General features: G+C 41.3%; 1 protein-coding gene across 3 annotated transcripts in view; it reads left to right on the forward strand.

Annotated features, from left to right (window-relative positions):
* Positions 1-18,096, forward strand: part of Tnrc6b (trinucleotide repeat containing adaptor 6B) — a 285,060-nt gene that overhangs the window by 182,008 nt on the left and 84,956 nt on the right. For all 3 annotated transcript variants that reach the window (XM_045151729.1, XM_045151731.1, XM_045151730.1), the window contains one exon: positions 17,892-17,979. In XM_045151729.1, the coding sequence (XP_045007664.1) occupies positions 17,892-17,979 (88 nt within the window). The remainder of the gene's footprint in view (positions 1-17,891; positions 17,980-18,096) is intronic.

Below are 18,096 nucleotides of genomic sequence, written 5' to 3' on the forward strand. Positions count from 1 at the left end.
TCTGGACTCTCTAACTCCAGGCTGGTCTTAAACTCACAGTGATCCTCCTACCTCTGCTCCCCAGTGCTGGGATCAAAGGCATATGTCACCATACTTGAATGTATTATCTTTTTGAAAATTAAGCTTACCCAATTAAAAAGACTATATATACTTCTGCCCAGCCATCATCTTTGCCATCTCAGATACAGTAGTACAGCTTTTCTTTCCTTCCAAGGTGTCTCTTCATGCATTAAAAAAAAGACTTAAAGCCAGGCGTGGTGGCGCACACCTTTAATCCCAGCGCTGGGGAGGCAGAGGTAGGAGGATCAGGAGGATCCCTGTGAGTTCAAGGCCACTCTGAAACATAGTGAATTCCAGGTCAGCTTAGACCCTACCTCAAAGAAAAAAAAACTTAAATAAGCTGCCTTTATTTATGTACACTATAACATAAACTAGGTTTTGCAGGTTGCTATTTGGTGTGGTGTGTGTGTGTACACACATGTCTCACGTGAGACAGATTCTCTCACTGAACCTGGAGCTGTCATTTTCTGTCAGACTGGCTGATGAACAAGCCCCAGCAGTTCTTTCTCTGACATCCCCCCCCCCAACCACTGGGATTACAGGCATGAGTGTCCACATCAGCTATTCACCAAGGTGCTGTGGGTCAGTTGTGTCATAATGACTTCACAGCAAGCACTCTTAACTACTAAGCCATCTCTTCAGTTCCTTGTTTTTTATTTATTTATTTTTATTTTTTTCTTTTTTTTAAATTATTTATTTATTTATTTGAGAGCGACAGACACAGAGAGAAAGACAGATAGAAGGAGAGAGAGAATGGGCGCGCCAGGGCTTCCAGCCTCTGCAAACGAGCTCCAGACGCGTGCGCCCCCTTGTGCATCTGGCTAACGTGGGACCTGGGGAACCGAGCCTTGAACCGGGGTCCTTAGGCTTCACAGGCAAGCGCTTAACTGCTAAGCCATCTCTCCAGCCCTTATTTTTATTTTTCGAGGTAGAGTCTCACTCTAGCTCAAGCTGACCTGGAATTTACTATGTAGTCTCAGGTGGCCTTGAACTCATGGTGATCCTCCTACCTCTGCCTCCCAAGTGCTGGGATTAAAGGCATGTGGCACCACACCTAGCTCAGTCTTTGCTCTTCCCCTGATCTTTGCCATTACACATATTGTTGCAGTGAGTATTCTTTACATAAATAATTTCCCACACATGTAATTGTTTTCTTTTGAGAAATTCCCCAAAATAAGAGAGCTAAAGGCTAGGTGTGGTAGTGCACACCTTTGATCCTAGCACTCTGGAGGCTAAGATAGGATTATTGTGGGTTCAAGGCCAGCCTGGGGCTACAGAGTGAGTTTCAGGTCAGCCTGGGCTAAAGAAAGACCCCACCTTTAAAACATATATATATATGAGAAAAGAGCATGAGAGAATGCTGGGTCAAAGACTGTATATTTTTCTTCAATATTTTGTTTATTTATGAGAGAGGTTGGGACAGATAGAAGAGAGAGAGAGAAAGAGAGAATGGGTACCAGGGCCTCTAGCCATTGGAATGGACTCCAAACACATGCTATACCTTGTGCATCTGGCTTTACAGTGGTACTGGGGAATCAAGCCCTGGTCCTTAGACTTTGAGGCAAACACCTTAAGTGCTGAACCATCTCTCCATTCCCAAAGACTATATTCTTTAATTTTGATAAATAACTGTTAAACTGCTTTGCATAGAGTATAGCAAGTTCACAAACAATGATTTATGTGGGTGCCTTTTCTTCTGTCATTTAAAAAAATTATTTGAGGGCTGGAGACATGGCTTAGCAGTTAAGGCATTTGCCTGCAAAGTCAAAGGACCTAGGTTCGATTCCCCAGGACCCATGTTAGCCAGATGCACAAATGGGGGTAGCACACATCTGGAGTTCATTTGCAGTGGCTGGAGGCCCTGGCGTGCCCATTCTTTCTCTCTCTCCCTCCCTCCCTCTTTCTCTGTCAAATAAATAAATAAGAATTTCCTTTAAAAAAAATACTTGAGAGAGAACACACTCTGCTTTGTGCATCTGGCTTTACATGGGTACTGAGGAATCAAACCTGGTCTGACAAGCTTTGCAAGCAAGTGCTCTTAACTGCTGAGCCATCTCCTCAGCCCCTTCTTCCCACTTTTGACAGCATTCTGTTGCTACAACACTGTTTCTTTCTCTTGGCTGGTCATTTTCTTTACACATTTCAGTATTGGATTATGTTTCTTTTTCATTTGTAGGAGCTCTTTATGTACTATGGAATATAATTCTGGGCAATATAAATTACTGATGTTTTTTTCTACTACTGATACTTTGTGGAGAGTTTTGTCATAGTAATTGTTTTAAGTTATGTACTCAGATATAGCTATCATTTATTTTGGCTTCTGAGTTTGTATTATAAAATGTTCATCTAGCCTTCTGGGCATGGTGGTACACACTTTTAATCCTGCCATTTGGGAGGCAGAGGTAGGAGGATCTCTGAGGCCACCCTGAGACTCCATAGTGAATTCCACGTCAGCCTGGGCTAGAGTGAAAACCTACCTGAGGTGGGGGAAGACTTGCGCGAGAGTTTGTCTACAGTTGTGAAAAGAAAAATTAGGGCTAGAGAGATGGCTTAGCAGTTAACCGCTTGCCTGTGAAGCCTAAGGACCCCGGTTCGAGGCTCGGTTCCCCAGGTCCCACGTTAGCCAGATGCACAAGGGGGTGCACACGTCTGGAGTTCGTTTGCAGAGGCTGGAAGCCCTGGCACGCCCATTCTCTCTCTCTCTTTATCTGTCTTTCTCTCTGTGTCTGTCGCTCTCAAATAAATAAATAAATAATTTTTAGAAAAATTAAACGTAGTTTCTTACAAGTTCCCTCCTTCATCCCCTCTTTACCTCCCCCTACCCTTGCCTCTTTTACCCATGTGAGTATATTTTCAAGTAAGGAGTGAAGTGTGACAGATCTCATCTTACAGGGCCATGTGTTGTCCACAGGTGGAGTGCCTTCTTGGGGGTGAGACGTGTCTCGTACACTTTCTTTGTTGTCTTAGTATGAGGCCAGCCCCTGTGCTGCAGCAGCAGCAGCCCCTGCACTGGGTAGTGTTAGACACAGCAGTATGCTTTTCAAACGTATTTCAAAATTATTACCATTAGCATACAAAATCCAGTTTGATCTTAGGATTCCTCTCCCTGCTCTGACTCAGTGTAGAGGGAGTGCACCCAGGGGGAGAGGAGCTGCCACTCCCCCCCCTCCACACACACGTAAGGCCTGTCTCTAGCCCAGGCTGACCTGTAATTGACTATGTAGTCTCAGGGTGATCTTCCTATCTGCCTCCTGAGTGCTGGGATTAAAGGCGTGTGCCACCACGCCCGACTTGGAGCTGCCTTTTTGAATTGGCCATCTTTGAGTATAGGATTGTAAGACAGGTCGTGAAAAGAACTTTGAAGATGATGGTTAGAAATATAATATACATTCATTGATGGAATTCCTAGACTTCATTGATACATAGAATACTTCTTAACTAAAAATGGGAACAGTCTGCTTGGTAATTTAAGACACTTAAGAATCCTCTTGGAAAACTTAGTGTTTACCCAGAGTTGTTACTGAGATGGCTTATGGAAGATTACAAGAGTAAAGTCCTTCACTGAGCATAGCCCCAGGCTACCTGAGTGGAGATTATCTATACTGTGTGTCTATGAAGACTTGGATATCATTTTGAATGACTTAGGCATCCTGTTTCTAACCGCACAGGTGTTGGCATAGCTGTAACCAAAAGGCTATATATAAGTCACATTTAGATTTTGAATCATTTTCCCACTGGTGTTTAATTTTAGTAAAGAACTGGGTCATGTGAGTTCACAAGTCAGCTTTTCTGTTAGTTCATTAATATTACTATTAAACATGCTTATCTATCAAAAATATACACTCCTTTCAAGATAATTTAATCATTATTCAGCTTGTTAAATTTACATGACAACTATTGGCATGCAGAACATGACATTCCATTTTTACCATTCTGAAAATAGAGCACAAACTAAAAGCATTGAGAAGTAGGGTACAACTGTCACCTGTGGAACCCTAAATCAGAACTGGTTTCTTCTATATATTTTTTTAATGCCAAGGTAAGTTTCACAAATAGCACCCTTTCTGGTAGGATTTCCAGAATTAGAATAGCAGACACAAACGTAACAGAATGGAATTGTGCAGTATAGTGAGGAAGCTTGCAAGCTGCTTGTCTTTCTGCTATACATAATGTGTGATCCCCAAGTAAAGTCTACATGCTTTTTCTGTTCAATCTCTGGCTTGAAATACTACTTTTTTGTTTGTTTTGCTTTTTGAGGTAGGGTCTCGCTCAAGCCCAGGCTGACCTGGAATTCACTATGTAGTCTCAGGGTGGCCTCCAGCTCATGGCAATCTCCTATCTCTGCCTCCAGAATGCTGGGATTAAAGGCGTGTGCCACCACACCTGGCTCTACTTCTTCTTAAGGCACAGGTCTTGGGGAGTATGTAAACCGCTTTCCTTTAGGGACCAAAAATGACTCTTCTGATCTTCCCTGTCTCATGGTACCCAACAGCCAAAGTACCCAAAGTTAAGGACACATGAGCAGAGAAGGGCACAATATACTGTTTGAATCACTTCCTTTACTTTAATGACCATAGTGCTTTAAAAGGTTTATATGGTGTTATTTAGCTTCATTTGTTCTGTGTACAGTGCAGCTTTGGCAGAGGAAGTAGCTCAGCCAGCAGGATGAAAGAGCCCAGGGGAGGGCAAGGCTTCTTTTGGTATTGGCAGCAGGAGGCACTCCTACTTCTCCCTTGGGCATGCTCAAATCCTAGTTTCCTGTATCCACCTTAAGAAAAAGAGAGGGTGCGGAGATTGCTCAGTGGTTAAAGGCACTTGCTTACAAATCATGCTGGCCTGGGTTCAGTTCCCTAGAACCCAGGTAAAGCCAGATGCTCTACGTGGCACATGCTCCCAGAGTTTGTTTATAGCAGCCATAAGTCCTGGGGTACCCATTCATATTTGTATTCCTCATCTCTCTTCTCTCTGCCTTAAAATTGTTTCAAATGGCCCTGTGTGGTCATGTTGAAAGCACTTGAAGTCCAGGCATTGTAGTGCATGCCTATGATCCCAGAACTTGGGCGGTAGAGGTAGGAGGATTTTTGTGAGTTGGAGGCCAGCCTGAGACTACAGAGTTGAGTTTCAGGTCAACCTGGGATAGTGCAATACCCTCTACCTTGCAAAACAAACAAACAAACAAAGCACTTGAGGTTTTGGATACCAGGAATTTAGAGTCAGCTGTCACACTTCCATTGCTTTACAGTTACATTTCTTTTTCTTTTTTATTTTATTTTTTCTCCAAGGTAGGCTAACCTGGAATTCACTATGTGAATCCCTAGTGCTGGGATTAAAGATGTGTGCCATTTTTTTTTTTAACAGCATCTATCTTTTATTTTTCTGTGTGCCATTTTTTTTAAAAAATTATTTTTAAAAACCTTTTACTTTTCTCCTATTCAATTTATTAGGATAAAATTGGAGGGATGGCTTAGTGGTTAAGGCACTTGCCTACAAAGCCAAAGAACCCAGGTTGGATTCCCCAAGACCCATGTAAGCCAGATGCACAAGGTGGTGCGTGCTTCTAGAGTTCATTTGCAGTGGCCATATGCCCTGGCTCACCCATTTTCTCCCTCTCTCTCTCTTTCTCTCCCTGCCCCCTTTCTCTCTCTCAAATAAATAAAAAGGTAAAATTGAAATATATGGCATATGATAAATTACTTATATTTGAAGTATGCATTTGATACATTTGGAGAGAGATGTCTACAAAATGATGAACACATCCTTCACTTCCAGAGTCTCCTTTTGCTGGTATGTCACTTCTCTGCCCATCTTTTCTGCTTCTTCTAAACCTCAGGGAGCTGTTTATCTGCTTCCTGTCTCCGTTGATTAGCTTCCTTTTCTGAACTTTATATGCAAATGCAATCATTCAGGCTGTACTGTTGTCTGGCCCGCTTCTTTCACACAGCATAACTGTTTTGAGCCTTCATGTTGTGCACATTTCTAGTTTGCTCATTTTGTTGCTTTTGTATTCTGTATCATAATTTGCCCATTCACTTCTTATAGCATACTTGGACATTTCCTGTTTTCAGCAATTACAAAGAAAACTACTATGAATGTTCACTTAAAAGTCTTTTTTGGACATATGCTTTCTGTTCCCTAGGAGTGCACAGGTCATGTGGCAAATGTGTGTTGCACTTCTTCAGAAATTGCCAAACTGCTTTGCAAAGTGGTAATACCATTTTCTGTTCCCACCATGAGATGGTCCAGTTGCCAATGCTAGGTATGACCAGGTTGAAAATTGTGTTCATTTGATAAAGAGTATAGGGGAGTTCGTTTCCTTTGTAACTTTGTTTTTTCTTAATGACTAGTATTGAACATCATTTTATCTCCTTATTCACTATTTACATATTCTCTTTGATGGTATATCCTAAAATATTATTAAATACTATTTAATAATATTATTAAAAATATTATTTGGTATATCCTAGTATTTTCTAAAAATTAGTATTTGGTGGTATATCCTAGTATTAAAAAAAAATACTAATGGCTCAATTATTAAAGGAACTGCAGCTTGGTTTAGTTCCCCAACATCCATGTGAAACCAGACACAAAAAGTGGTACAAGTAGTTGGTGTTTGTTTGCAACAATAGGTAAGAGATCCTGACACATGCAGGCAGGCACACATACACACACTTGTACTCAAAGTGCTTTTTACTTATTTATTTAGTTAGTTTTTCAAGGTAGGGTTTCAGTTTGGCCCAGGCTGACCTGGAATTCACTGTGTAGTTTCAGGGTGGCCTCAAACTCATGGCAATCCTCCTACACATCTGCCTCCTGAGTGGCGGGAGTAGAATGTTGACTGTACTCCTCCATCACTCTTGAAATTGAGCAGTCTCTCTGGCCTTCTTAGGCTCTTATGCTTGCACAGGAAGTGCTCCAGCCCTTTTTCTTTCTTCCATGTCTTAACTCGGGAGAACATGTGGGAAAGGATTCTGGGAAATAAAGTTCCTGCACCTTTTTCTTCAGTGCAGGGGAAACAGTAATGCTGCCACTTCAGCAGGCTGGCTCAGAGAGTGGTAATAGACATATGTGTAAGATCCTGTGCTTGATGGTAGAAAAGTGACTTAGCAATGCTGTGGAAAAAAAAAAAAAAAGTTAGGGGTGTTAGATGGTTCTGAGTCAGTGAGATGTGATTTCACAGAAAGTGAACAGGCTTTGACAGTTCTGGCAGTGACATGTCAGCTGGGACAAAGAAAAACCAGACCCACTGTGCTTGAGGCAAGTATAGGCAAAGTGAAGCATTTAAAGCCTAATGACCCTGATGGTTAGGGAATAGGAAACCAGGTGACATGTGGAATGTTTGAAGGAACCAGAAATGCCTCAGGGAGGCATGATGGATAACTATAAATATCTCAAGATTTGTTCTGCAGAATATCAAAAGGAATGCTTAGGATCCATGGTGGACTCATTTCCCAAGGCAGTGTATGAAGAAGTTCTTACCCAGCTGTCCTGCAGCCGACTTTGCAGCTACATCTCTCTGTGTTAGGAATTGCTGGGCCACCTGGCCCAGAGTTATGAAAGCTGTGAGATGAGTGATCTCAGAAAAATGCTCTTCAGAGCCTGGCATGGTGGTACACGCCTTCAGTCTCAGCACTTGGGAGACAGAAGTAGGAGGATTGCTGTGAGTTCAAGGCCAGCCTGGAACTGGAACTACATAGTGAATTCCAGGTTAGCCTGGACTAAAATGAGACCCTACCTGGACAAACCAAAAAGAGAGAGATGCTTTTCAGACACCACTCTAAGCCTGGGGTCCTTTGCAGGGAAAAATTCCCAAACTGTTGGTTACAACTTTTGTCACAAGGAAATTTTGAAGGCATAAACACATTCTTATAAATACATTGTCTTGCCAGGTGTGGTGGTGCACGCCTTTAATCCCAGCACTCGGGAGGCAGAGGCAGGAGGAAGCCACCCTGAGACTACATAGTGAATTCCAGGTCAACCTGAGCTAGAGTGAGACTCTACCTCAGAAAACTGAAAAAAAAAAAAGAAAGAAAGAAAGAAAGAAAGAAAGAAGGAAGGAAGGAAGGAAGGAAGGAAGGAAGGAAGGAAGGAAGGAAGGAAAGAAAGGAGAAGAGAAGAGAAGAGAAGAGAAGAGAAGAGAAGAGAAGAGAAGAGAAGAAACAAAACGTATTATCTTGTGAAATTCCAAAAAAACTATTTCCTTGTATGTACCTTAAAATTGGGAAATTTGCAGAAAGCTTAAAGTTGCAAGGTATAATGCCATATTTCATTGATTTTGATAGTGACATTTTATACATGTTGTCGTTTTACTGAAATGTGATGCATAGTCCATACTCAAATTGTTTGTTCTTTAGAACATTATTGTAAATGCACAGGAATTTGGTATCTAAACACAGGTATAACAAGGCATTTTTTGATACTAATGAAGTTATGACTTGAAGAAAAATGACCATAATTGTATATTTTTTGGAAAGAAGTAACCAAATACTTGGGCTACTCAAAGTCTGATCTTTGCTGGGTGTGGTGGTGCACACTAATCCCAGCACTTGGGAGGCCAAGTTAGGGCTACAAATTTGAGGCCAGTTTGAGGCTACGTAGTGAATTCCAGGTCCACCTGGGCTAGAGTGAGACCCTACCTCTAAACCAAAACCAAAAACAAAACAAAAGTCAGGCCCAGGAACTAGCATCTTGTTAGAAATGGAGAATTGTAGGCTTCATTCCATGCATATTAGATCTTCATTTAACAAGAGTCTTTTAACTATGTGAGAAGCATTATTTTACATAGCTTCAAGCAGGAAGCAAGCCCATATGCAGAAGGAGCTGAGTTACCGTTTTATTGATATTGCCAGTCACGTGTGACAAGTACACGTGAAGGTAGGAGAAACTTCTGTATCCCTCTGGATTTAAAAAGAATGCATTTACTTATTTTTTTTCCTAGTTGCATTATTACTTTCTTCCTCTGAGCCACTCAGTCTCAGAATGTTTTTTTTTGTCCCAGGAGTATTTGGCCTTGTACTAATGCAATATCATATACAGATTATATTTGTACCCATTAAGTTCCCTCAATCAGATCCAACAAATGAAAATCTGTTAAGAGCAAATCCAACACAGATACTTGGAGTATCCTACTACATCGTTTCTTCTGCCTGAGTGGCTATATTCCAACATGCTCTTTTTTAATGCATTTGAAATTAAAAAACAATCTAGATACTACGTAGAACACTTAATTCTTTTTACTGCACTCCTTTTGTTACCTTTTCTTTTCTACAATATGCATGTGATATCATTAATCCTTAATTGCTTTTTATTAGTAATGGATTGTGCCTGGTTATTTTCTTATAAATTCCCAGGATTAATTTTTGTCTGTTTTGTACAAGTCACGGGTATTAGATGTGCTTTGAAAAATTCAGTCAAAATCTGAGTTGGGTAGAGTTCTTGGTGGGCAGAGGCATATGCTGCTATTAATGTATAGGGATTAACAAATGGTGATGCTGTCCCACAGATCTTTGAACTGAAGGCCAGGTGAGTGCTTCCCAGGACCACACCTCAGAACCTTGGGCGCAAGGGAGTTTGTTTCTTACCTTGCACATTCAGGAAACTGCTGTGACAGTTGTAGGGCTCTGGGATGTCATCATTACCCTGGTCTTTATGTGTTTTCCGTTGAAGTTACATACAAGTGCACTCACATGTCTCGAGTCAGGAGGGGCTTGAGTAGGCATTGAGGTCTGCAGAGATGAGATACATACCACTGCAGAGATAGATGACTGTTACATCTCTAGAGTAATGTTGTAGTGAAGCATTTTATATAACGGTGGTACCTGTCATGTGTCTAATGCCCTTAAGACAAGGAACACTTGGTTAATAACATAGCAGCTTGAACATAGTAAGGCAGAGTACAGATTCTAGAATACTTTTCAAAATGCACTTCTCTGACTGTCAGAACTAAACAATTTCTAAAGTTAGTTTTGACTTCTATGTGACTTTCATAAAGAACTATTAACAAAAGTATTCAAAATGTGAGCTCTTAAATGTTTTACATGGAAAACTAAAAGATGAGTCAGTGTTGCTCTTTTTAATGGAAAATTTTGCTGTGATAATTGTAGGTTCTTACTAAATTTATTTTTTCACATATTATTTGCTTTTGTGTTAATGTATTATGTGCGTGCATGTGCAGAGGTCAGATGCTTGGGCCACTTTCTGCATCTGGCTTATTACATGGGTGGTTTGGGAATTGAACCCAAGCCAGTAGGCATTGCAAGCAAGTGCCTTTAATTGCTGAGTCATCTTTCCAGCCCAGTAATTATAGATTTTTATGCAGTTTGCAAGAAATAACAGGATGGGCTGGAGAGATGGCTTAGTGGTTAATGTGCTTGCCTTCAAAGCCAAAGGATCCAGGTTTGATTCCCTAGGACTCACGTTAAGCCAGATGCACAAAGTGGCACATGTATCTGGAGTTCGTTTGCAGTGGCTGAAGGCCCTGATGCACCCATTCTCTCTCTCTTTCTCTGCCTCTTTATATCTCTCTCTCTAATAAATAAATAAAATATTCTTTTAAAAAAGCAATAACAACCGGGCGTGATGGCTCACGCCTTTAATCCCAGCACTCAGGAGGCAAAAGTGGGAGAATCACTGTGAGTTTGAGGCTGCCTTGAGACTACATAGTGAGTTCCAGATCAGCCTGGGCTAGAGTGAGACCATAAGAAAAATAACAGGGCTGGAGAGTTGGCTAAGCAGTTAAAGCACATGCCAGTGAAGCCTAAGGGTCCAAGTTTGATTCTCCAGGTCCCATGTAAGCCAGATGTACATGGTGGCACCTGTGTCTAGAGTTCGTTTGCAGTGGCTGGAAGCCTTAGCACGTCCATTATCTCTCTCCCTCCACCTCTTCCCTCCCTCCTCCTCTGTCTCTACTCAATAAATAAAAATAAATCTATTTTTAAAAAGAAAAAGAAAAAAATAACAGGATTCCATGTGCTTGCTCTTTCTACCAGTGATAACTTCTTGTTAAACTATTGTAATTTTGACATTGATACAATCCATGGGTCTTAGATGTCTCCACTTCTACTTGCATTTGTGTGTGGGTTGCATGTGTGTAGTTCTACATAGTTTTACCAGGCCTAATTTCACGTATTCACCACCATCAAAATCCAGAACAGGAAGCTTGAGAAGATAACTCAGTGGTTAAAGACAGTTGCTTACAAAGCCTGCCGGCCCAGGATCAGTTCACTAGCCATGCATGTAAAGCTAGACGGGCATTTGTTTGTAGGAACAAGAGACTCTGGTATGCACACAAACATATAAGCAAAAAAAGTAATTGCCACCTTTATTTATAACCATGCATATCTCACCCTTACCTGCAACCTCTTGTCCTTTGAGAAATATTACATAGATGCCATCATATAGTACCTCACCTTTGACATTAGCTTTTGTCACTTGGCAGAACTCCCTGGAGAATAGTTTGTCTCTTTTTCTCTGACTTTTTTTTTTTGTGTGTGTGTGTGTTTTGTTTGTTTGGTTATTTTGTTTTTCGAGGTAGGGTCTCACTCTAGCCCAGTCTGACCTGAAATTCACTATGGAGTCTCATGGTGGCCTTGAACTCGTGGCAATCCTCCTACCTCTGCTGGGATTAAAGGTGTGCGCCACCACGCCTGGCCAATTTGTCCCTTTTTGTTGTGAAGCCCTTCTTTCTGTGGTTTGTCTCTGGTATGTTGCCCATGTTGGGTGGATCTCTGTAATGGTTTAGATCTGCCTACCTGCTTGTATGGAGTTGCCTATGAACTCTAGGGTCATTGTGTCTAGAGATAGGTTTGGGGATTGTTGATGGTCAGTGGTTCAGACCTTAAAGAAAGGGAAGATGTTCCTTTCCATTTGTGCTTGGCTGTTGGTCTGGTTTGAAGCTCTCCTTATTGCACTGCAGGCACCATACTGGTTAATACCTGTCAACCCTCTCTCATTTGCAGAGACATTCAGGAACCATTTGTTTTGAGATTAATTTGTGGAAAGAGATTGGTCTCTAACCTGGAGTAATGCAGTAGTGGCTGTATACATGCCCTCACATAGTTTATATAAGCTTTTTAATACTCAACATCCTGGAGACTTTCCAGGTTGTTGGTGTCCTTTTTGCTCATACATGGGAAACACCATAGGCACCGAGCGCAGGTTCCCTTCAAATCAACCCAGAGTGCTGTGGAGATGGAACTCTGAGGTGCTGACCTGGCTGTGTGAGGTGAGCCACAGTGAGTTAACAAGCTGAGCGGAGAACTCCACGAAGGCCAGCAGCATTGGCCCTCTTTGCTGGTCAGCTTTTGGCCTTTGTACAGTACCCAACACCAGGCAGGCACCACAGAAATAAACAAGTGAGGTAGGAGGGAAACTTAAATAGTTGCCCAAGTCTTTAGGACTGCTGTCTAGTAAGCGGCAGAAATTGAAGGGTTATATGAGTGTAAGTGGGAGGCTTGCTGTGGAGGGCCTATGCCCCAGACAAATGTTGTTCACCCTTCACATAATTTCATCTTGTCCTGTTACCTCTGCTTGACCCTCCCTCCCCTCCCATTGAGGCTCAAACCATTGCCCTCAGCCCAGGGCTCAGGTGTGCTCCCACTCTGGCTCCCCAGGTAACTAGACTAGACTGTTGGCACACATCACTGAGTTCCCTTCATTTAGGTCTCTGTTGAGATGCCACCACCTCACAGATGCTTTGCTTGTACCATTTATCATGATATCCTGGCATTGTGTTTGTTTCCTCTGTGTTCTGTCTAGGGTACCAGCTCTCTGAGGACAGGAACTGTCCTTTGCGTATGGTTAGGGATAATTGCCTGTTACATCAGAACCACCCAGTGTAGTTTATCAGGTGAGGTGTTCATGGCTTTGAGACCTCTCTTGAAACACATCTCACACAGAAAGGACAGAAATGATTGCTCACTCCTTTTTGTTTTTTCATTGCTGGGAATCAAATCTTTGCCTTACACTTGCCAGACAAGTCTTCTTCCACTACATCCCATCCCCACCCAGCCCCAATCACATTTACTATGTGTTTCAGTGACCTGTATTTACATGGACCCGAAACTGAATTTTCAGTACTTGTGTGAGGTACCTATAAGAAAAACTAGCCTGGCGTGGTGTCACACACCTTTAATACCAGCACTTGGGAATCAAGGTAGGAAGATCGCCATGAGTTCGAGGCTACCCTGAGACTCCATAGTGAATTCCAGGTCAGCCTGGGCTAGAGCAAGACCCTATCTCCAAAAAAAAAGAAAGAAAAAAATTATGGGGAGGAGCTTTGAAACTATTTAATACTTCATTCACCTCAGAATTTTGTCATATACTTATTTCTCACTGTATGCAATTATGTTTTCCTAAGTTAAACAGTAGGTTTTAACCTCTTCTATAATTATTTATTTTGATACTCATGTTGTCTCAAATAGCTAGTGGAATCACCTTCAGTCTTATCTTCTGTGCCCATTTAAACTTTTTTTTTTTTTGGTTTTTCAAGGTAGGGTCTCACTCTAGCCCAGGCTGACCTGGAATTCACTATGGAGTCTCAGGGTGGCCTTGAACTCACAGTGATCCTCCTACCTCTGCCTCCTGAGTGCTGAGATTAAAGGCATGTGCCACCATGCCCGGCTGTTTTTGTTTTTATTTTGAGGTAGGGTTTCATTCTGGCTCAGGCTGACCTGGAATTCACTATGTACTCTCAGGGTGGCCTTGAACTCAAGGCAATCCTTTTACCTCTGCCTCTCGAGTGCTGGGATTAAATGCATGCATCACCTCGCCTGGCTTCTTTTTTTTTTAAAGGCAAGTTCTGACTATATAGCACAGGTTGACTTGGAACTTACTCAGTAGCCTAGTCTGGCCTCAAACTTACAGTTATTCTCCTGTCTCTGGTGTGAGCCACCACATCCAGCTTCATTCCTTCATTCTTTCAGCACTTCCTGCTTCATGGCAAATACATAATGTGTTCATCTGAGACTTTCTTTGCCCTACTCTAAGAATGTGCTTTTTTTCCAAAGAGCTCTTTTTTTTTTTTTTTTAAAGTAAAGAATGATACTGAGGAGCCATACATCTGGGGACTGAATGGGTCCACTGCTATTTGGGTTTTTGTTTTGTACCCCTTTTAGTGACAGTCAGGAATAACAATAAGTGTATGTTTGTGCATGGTGTATGTACACAAGTGTGTATGTATATACATACAGGAGTGCTTGGGCAAACAATTACATCTATATAGTATAATGTGTGTGCACATAGAAAACACATGCTAATGACTTAGATCCAACTCCACAATTTGAGTTTGTTCACTAGCATTTTTGTAATTCCCTTTTCCAGCAATGAGAACCTTGGCCACTGTTGTCTTTAATACCTTATTTCTTGGCCACCTCCCTGTGTGGACAGCACTCTCATGTTTCCTCCGGAGAGAGTGTTCTTGCTCTGCTTGGGCTCCGAGTCAGCACAGGCACTTTTCAGAACTCCCCAAAGATAACCACGTGCACCCTTGATAGGGAACACCTCAATTAAGCAAAAGGTGAATCCCACAGTTTGACTCAAATAGTCAATGGTAGGCTTTTAAATCAGTTTGGCAAAGTAAATTCTCCCCAAGGAGGGAAAGGTAAGGTGAAAACCAAGATACTGTAAAAACCAGGGTGAATGCAAAGCTTGTCTCCTGGAAAGCTTTACAAATATTTGCTTTGGAAACAAATCCACTTCTAGCCAGCACGAGTTTCAGTCTCTTTCCCTGAATTACCTGTTTATAGGAAAAATATTTGAAAAGGTTAGTTGTTTTTGAATTGCTTTTTTTTTTTAAAGCATGGCATTTTAAAATAAACTTAATTTCAGAATAATTTTTAGACTTAGAAAAAAATGACAACTTGCTTTTTCAAAGTACTGAATATTTAAATAGGAGATGTTCATGCTGGCACTGCTCCTTTTCTGTAGTCAGTTTCAGTATGGAATGTGGAAGTCAAGTTACCTCACCCTCTCCTTCCACGTGGGACCCGGGGAAGCACAACACCCAAGAGCCAAGGACAGCCAGACTGTGACCAGTCTCCCTAGATGGTCAGCATCATTCTGGCCCATTTTCTTAAGCTCATCTTCTGGGAGGAGCCCACTGCTGTATGTCGATGTCATTCTAAGAACTTGAGCCTTTAGACTTGTGCAGCCATGCTGGGCATGGGGGGTGTGCACCTTTAACTCCAGCCATTGGGAAGCAAAGGTAGGAGGATCGCCATGAGTTGGAAGCCCACCCGAGACTACGTAGGCTTGTACACACATCTCAGAGAAGCACATTAGACCTAAGGGATTTCAGTAAAATCTCTTCCTTGATTATATTATTGTATTTTTACATAGAAGTTACTTTTAAGGTATGAAGTTTGTATATTTAGCTCTTGTATAGGAAGTGTAAAAAGAGAAAATCTAATATTTCTGAATGTGGAATCAGTAGCAATATGTGGCCAAGCATTTTTTCACTCTTTGTTTTTTTAATATATTTTTATTTTTTTCAAGCACATATATATATATATATATATGTATATATATATATGTATATGTATGTATGTATGTAGCATATATACACATATATGTCTATATATATATACACACACATATAGACATATATACAGAGAGAGAGAGAGAGAAATTTATAGAGAGAATGGGTACACCGTGGCCTCTTGCCACACTAAACCAACTCTGATGCATGTGCAACATTGTTCATCGTTCATCTGGCTGGGTACTGGGCAATTGAATCCAGGCCAAGTGCCTTTAATGTCTCTGTCTAGTGTCTCATTCTTTTTATTTTATTTTATTTTATATTTTTATTTTTCGAGGTAGGATTTTACTCTAGCCCAGGCTGACCTGGAACTCACTATGCAGTCTCAGGATGGCCTTGAACTCATGGCAATCCTCCTACCTCTGCCTCCTGAGTACTGGGATTAAAGGCGTGGGCCACCATGCCTGGCTTTAGTCCCTCATTCTTTGATGTTGTTGTTGGGTTTTATTTTAGGTGGGGGAGACAAGGCGCACTATGTTGCCAAGGCTAGCTTCAAACTCAACAATCCTAGTGCCTCCAACTTCCCAAGTACTAAAATTACAGGCACATATCACCATGTCTAATGCAGAAAGTCTTAGTTCTGTGTATGTTTGTATGTGTGCTCACAAGAGTGTGCACACACGTGCTCACACATGGCTTGGTCCGTGTGTGGTGGTAAGAGGACAGCCTCTGATGTGGGTCTTCACCTTGTTTGAGGCAGGGTGGGTCTCTCATTCACTGCCGCATTTGCCAGCTAGTCGAGCCCCTAGTTTTCCAGTTTATAGATGTTCATGTTAATTTGGCTCTTGCATGGGATCTGGGAGTATGAATTCAGGTATTCAAGCTTTATGCACTAAGCCTTCTCCCCTGCCCAACTTTCTGTAAGTACAACATTGATTAATGAGTGCCTACTTCAGTTTCCATCCTCAACTGAGTATATTGAAGTAGATAAGCATTCCCAGACTTGAGTCCTACAGATACCATCTTTGATTTTTGTCCTTTGCCACCCTGTTAGTTCCTCAACCTGTTTCTTTAATTTGTGACTTATTTGAACTTGGTCATATTCTAGGTGATGTGTGTGAAGCCATGGATTGATGTGTAACCAGCAGTGTCTGCTCCATGCCATGGGGAGCTAGGAGCTAGGGCTGACTGCTGTCACCTCTGAGATGTAGTGAACAGTCTGAGGCTTCCCAATTGGACCCATAGAATGAAAGTTGTAACACTTCAACGTTACTTTCAGATTTGCAATATGTTATATAATCTCAAGATTTGGCCCAGTTCTTTAACTGGAATATTTATTGCTTTGTGTTGTTTTTATTCTAAATGAGTGGAGCAAATCCTGACTGACCTAGTTTGTTTGTAGGAGGATAGATACAATTTGAACTCATCCAATAGAAAATTTAGAGATTTATAGGTCACTTAGCACCTGCCTTAAAAACATAGGTAGAAAATACATAGAACATGATATTGACAAATGTGTAAGAGATTGAGCATGGTGATGCACACCTTTACTCCAAGCACTTGGGAGGTAGAGGTAGGAGGAGCACTGTGAGTTCGCAGCCAACCTGGGACTACAGAGTGAGCCCCTGCCTTGACAAAACCAAAAATAAACAAGTAAATATATAAATGTATAAGAAACACATGGAACATAGAACAGACACTTGTATGTTCACCATTCTGAACTATTGTGATCATAGGAAAACATCTAACTATGATATATATAGATCACTGAGTTGATATTTTCTGTGTTAGGAATATTGTCAGAGCACTGTCATATTCAAATCAAATCAAATCATTTGCTAAGTAAAAGTACATTAATCCTCAGAGAGAATGGCAAGTGAGAGAGAGAGAAGTTATTTAATAATGCTTAAGTAGACTTATTTGACCCAAAACTTAATGCAGTGTTTTGCAAAAGGGATGGCAAACCAGGATGTGAGAATACCTGAATGTGTGGTGAGTTTTATGTATCCTTTTGGCTCAAGTAAAATTACTATGCTTTAGCAAGTTCCAGGCCAGCCAGGAAAGTCTCAAATAAACAACAACAAAGCCAGGTATAATGGCTTATGCCTATAATCTCAGCACTTGGGAGGCTGAGTCAGGAGAATCGCCATGAGTTCAAGTCCAGACTGAACTATAAAGTGAGTTCCATATCAGCCTGGGTTAGCGTGATACCCTGCTTCATCATCAACAACAACAAAAAAACAAAGCAAAACAAAAAAGAAAAAAACTGTGTTTTGTGCAGTCATAGAAATGAAATTTGCTACTGAAATACATTGAGAATATAAGTATGTAACATTCTGGCATATTATTACTCTTACAGAGAGAAGGAGCAAGAAAGGGAAGAACAGTTAATGGAAGACAAGAAAAGGAAGAAAGAGGATAAAAAGAAAAAAGAAGCCACTCAGAAGGTGGGTTTAATCACTTAAAATCTGCCAGTCATCTAGAATAAGTGACTGTCTTATTTAGGTTTTGTTCTGTTTTGTTTTTTGAGGTAGGTTCTCACTCTAGCTAAGGCTGACCTGGAA

The sequence above is a fragment of the Jaculus jaculus genome, chromosome 6 (assembly GCF_020740685.1).
Source record: "Jaculus jaculus isolate mJacJac1 chromosome 6, mJacJac1.mat.Y.cur, whole genome shotgun sequence".
In the NCBI taxonomy this organism is placed as follows: domain Eukaryota; kingdom Metazoa; phylum Chordata; class Mammalia; order Rodentia; family Dipodidae; genus Jaculus; species Jaculus jaculus.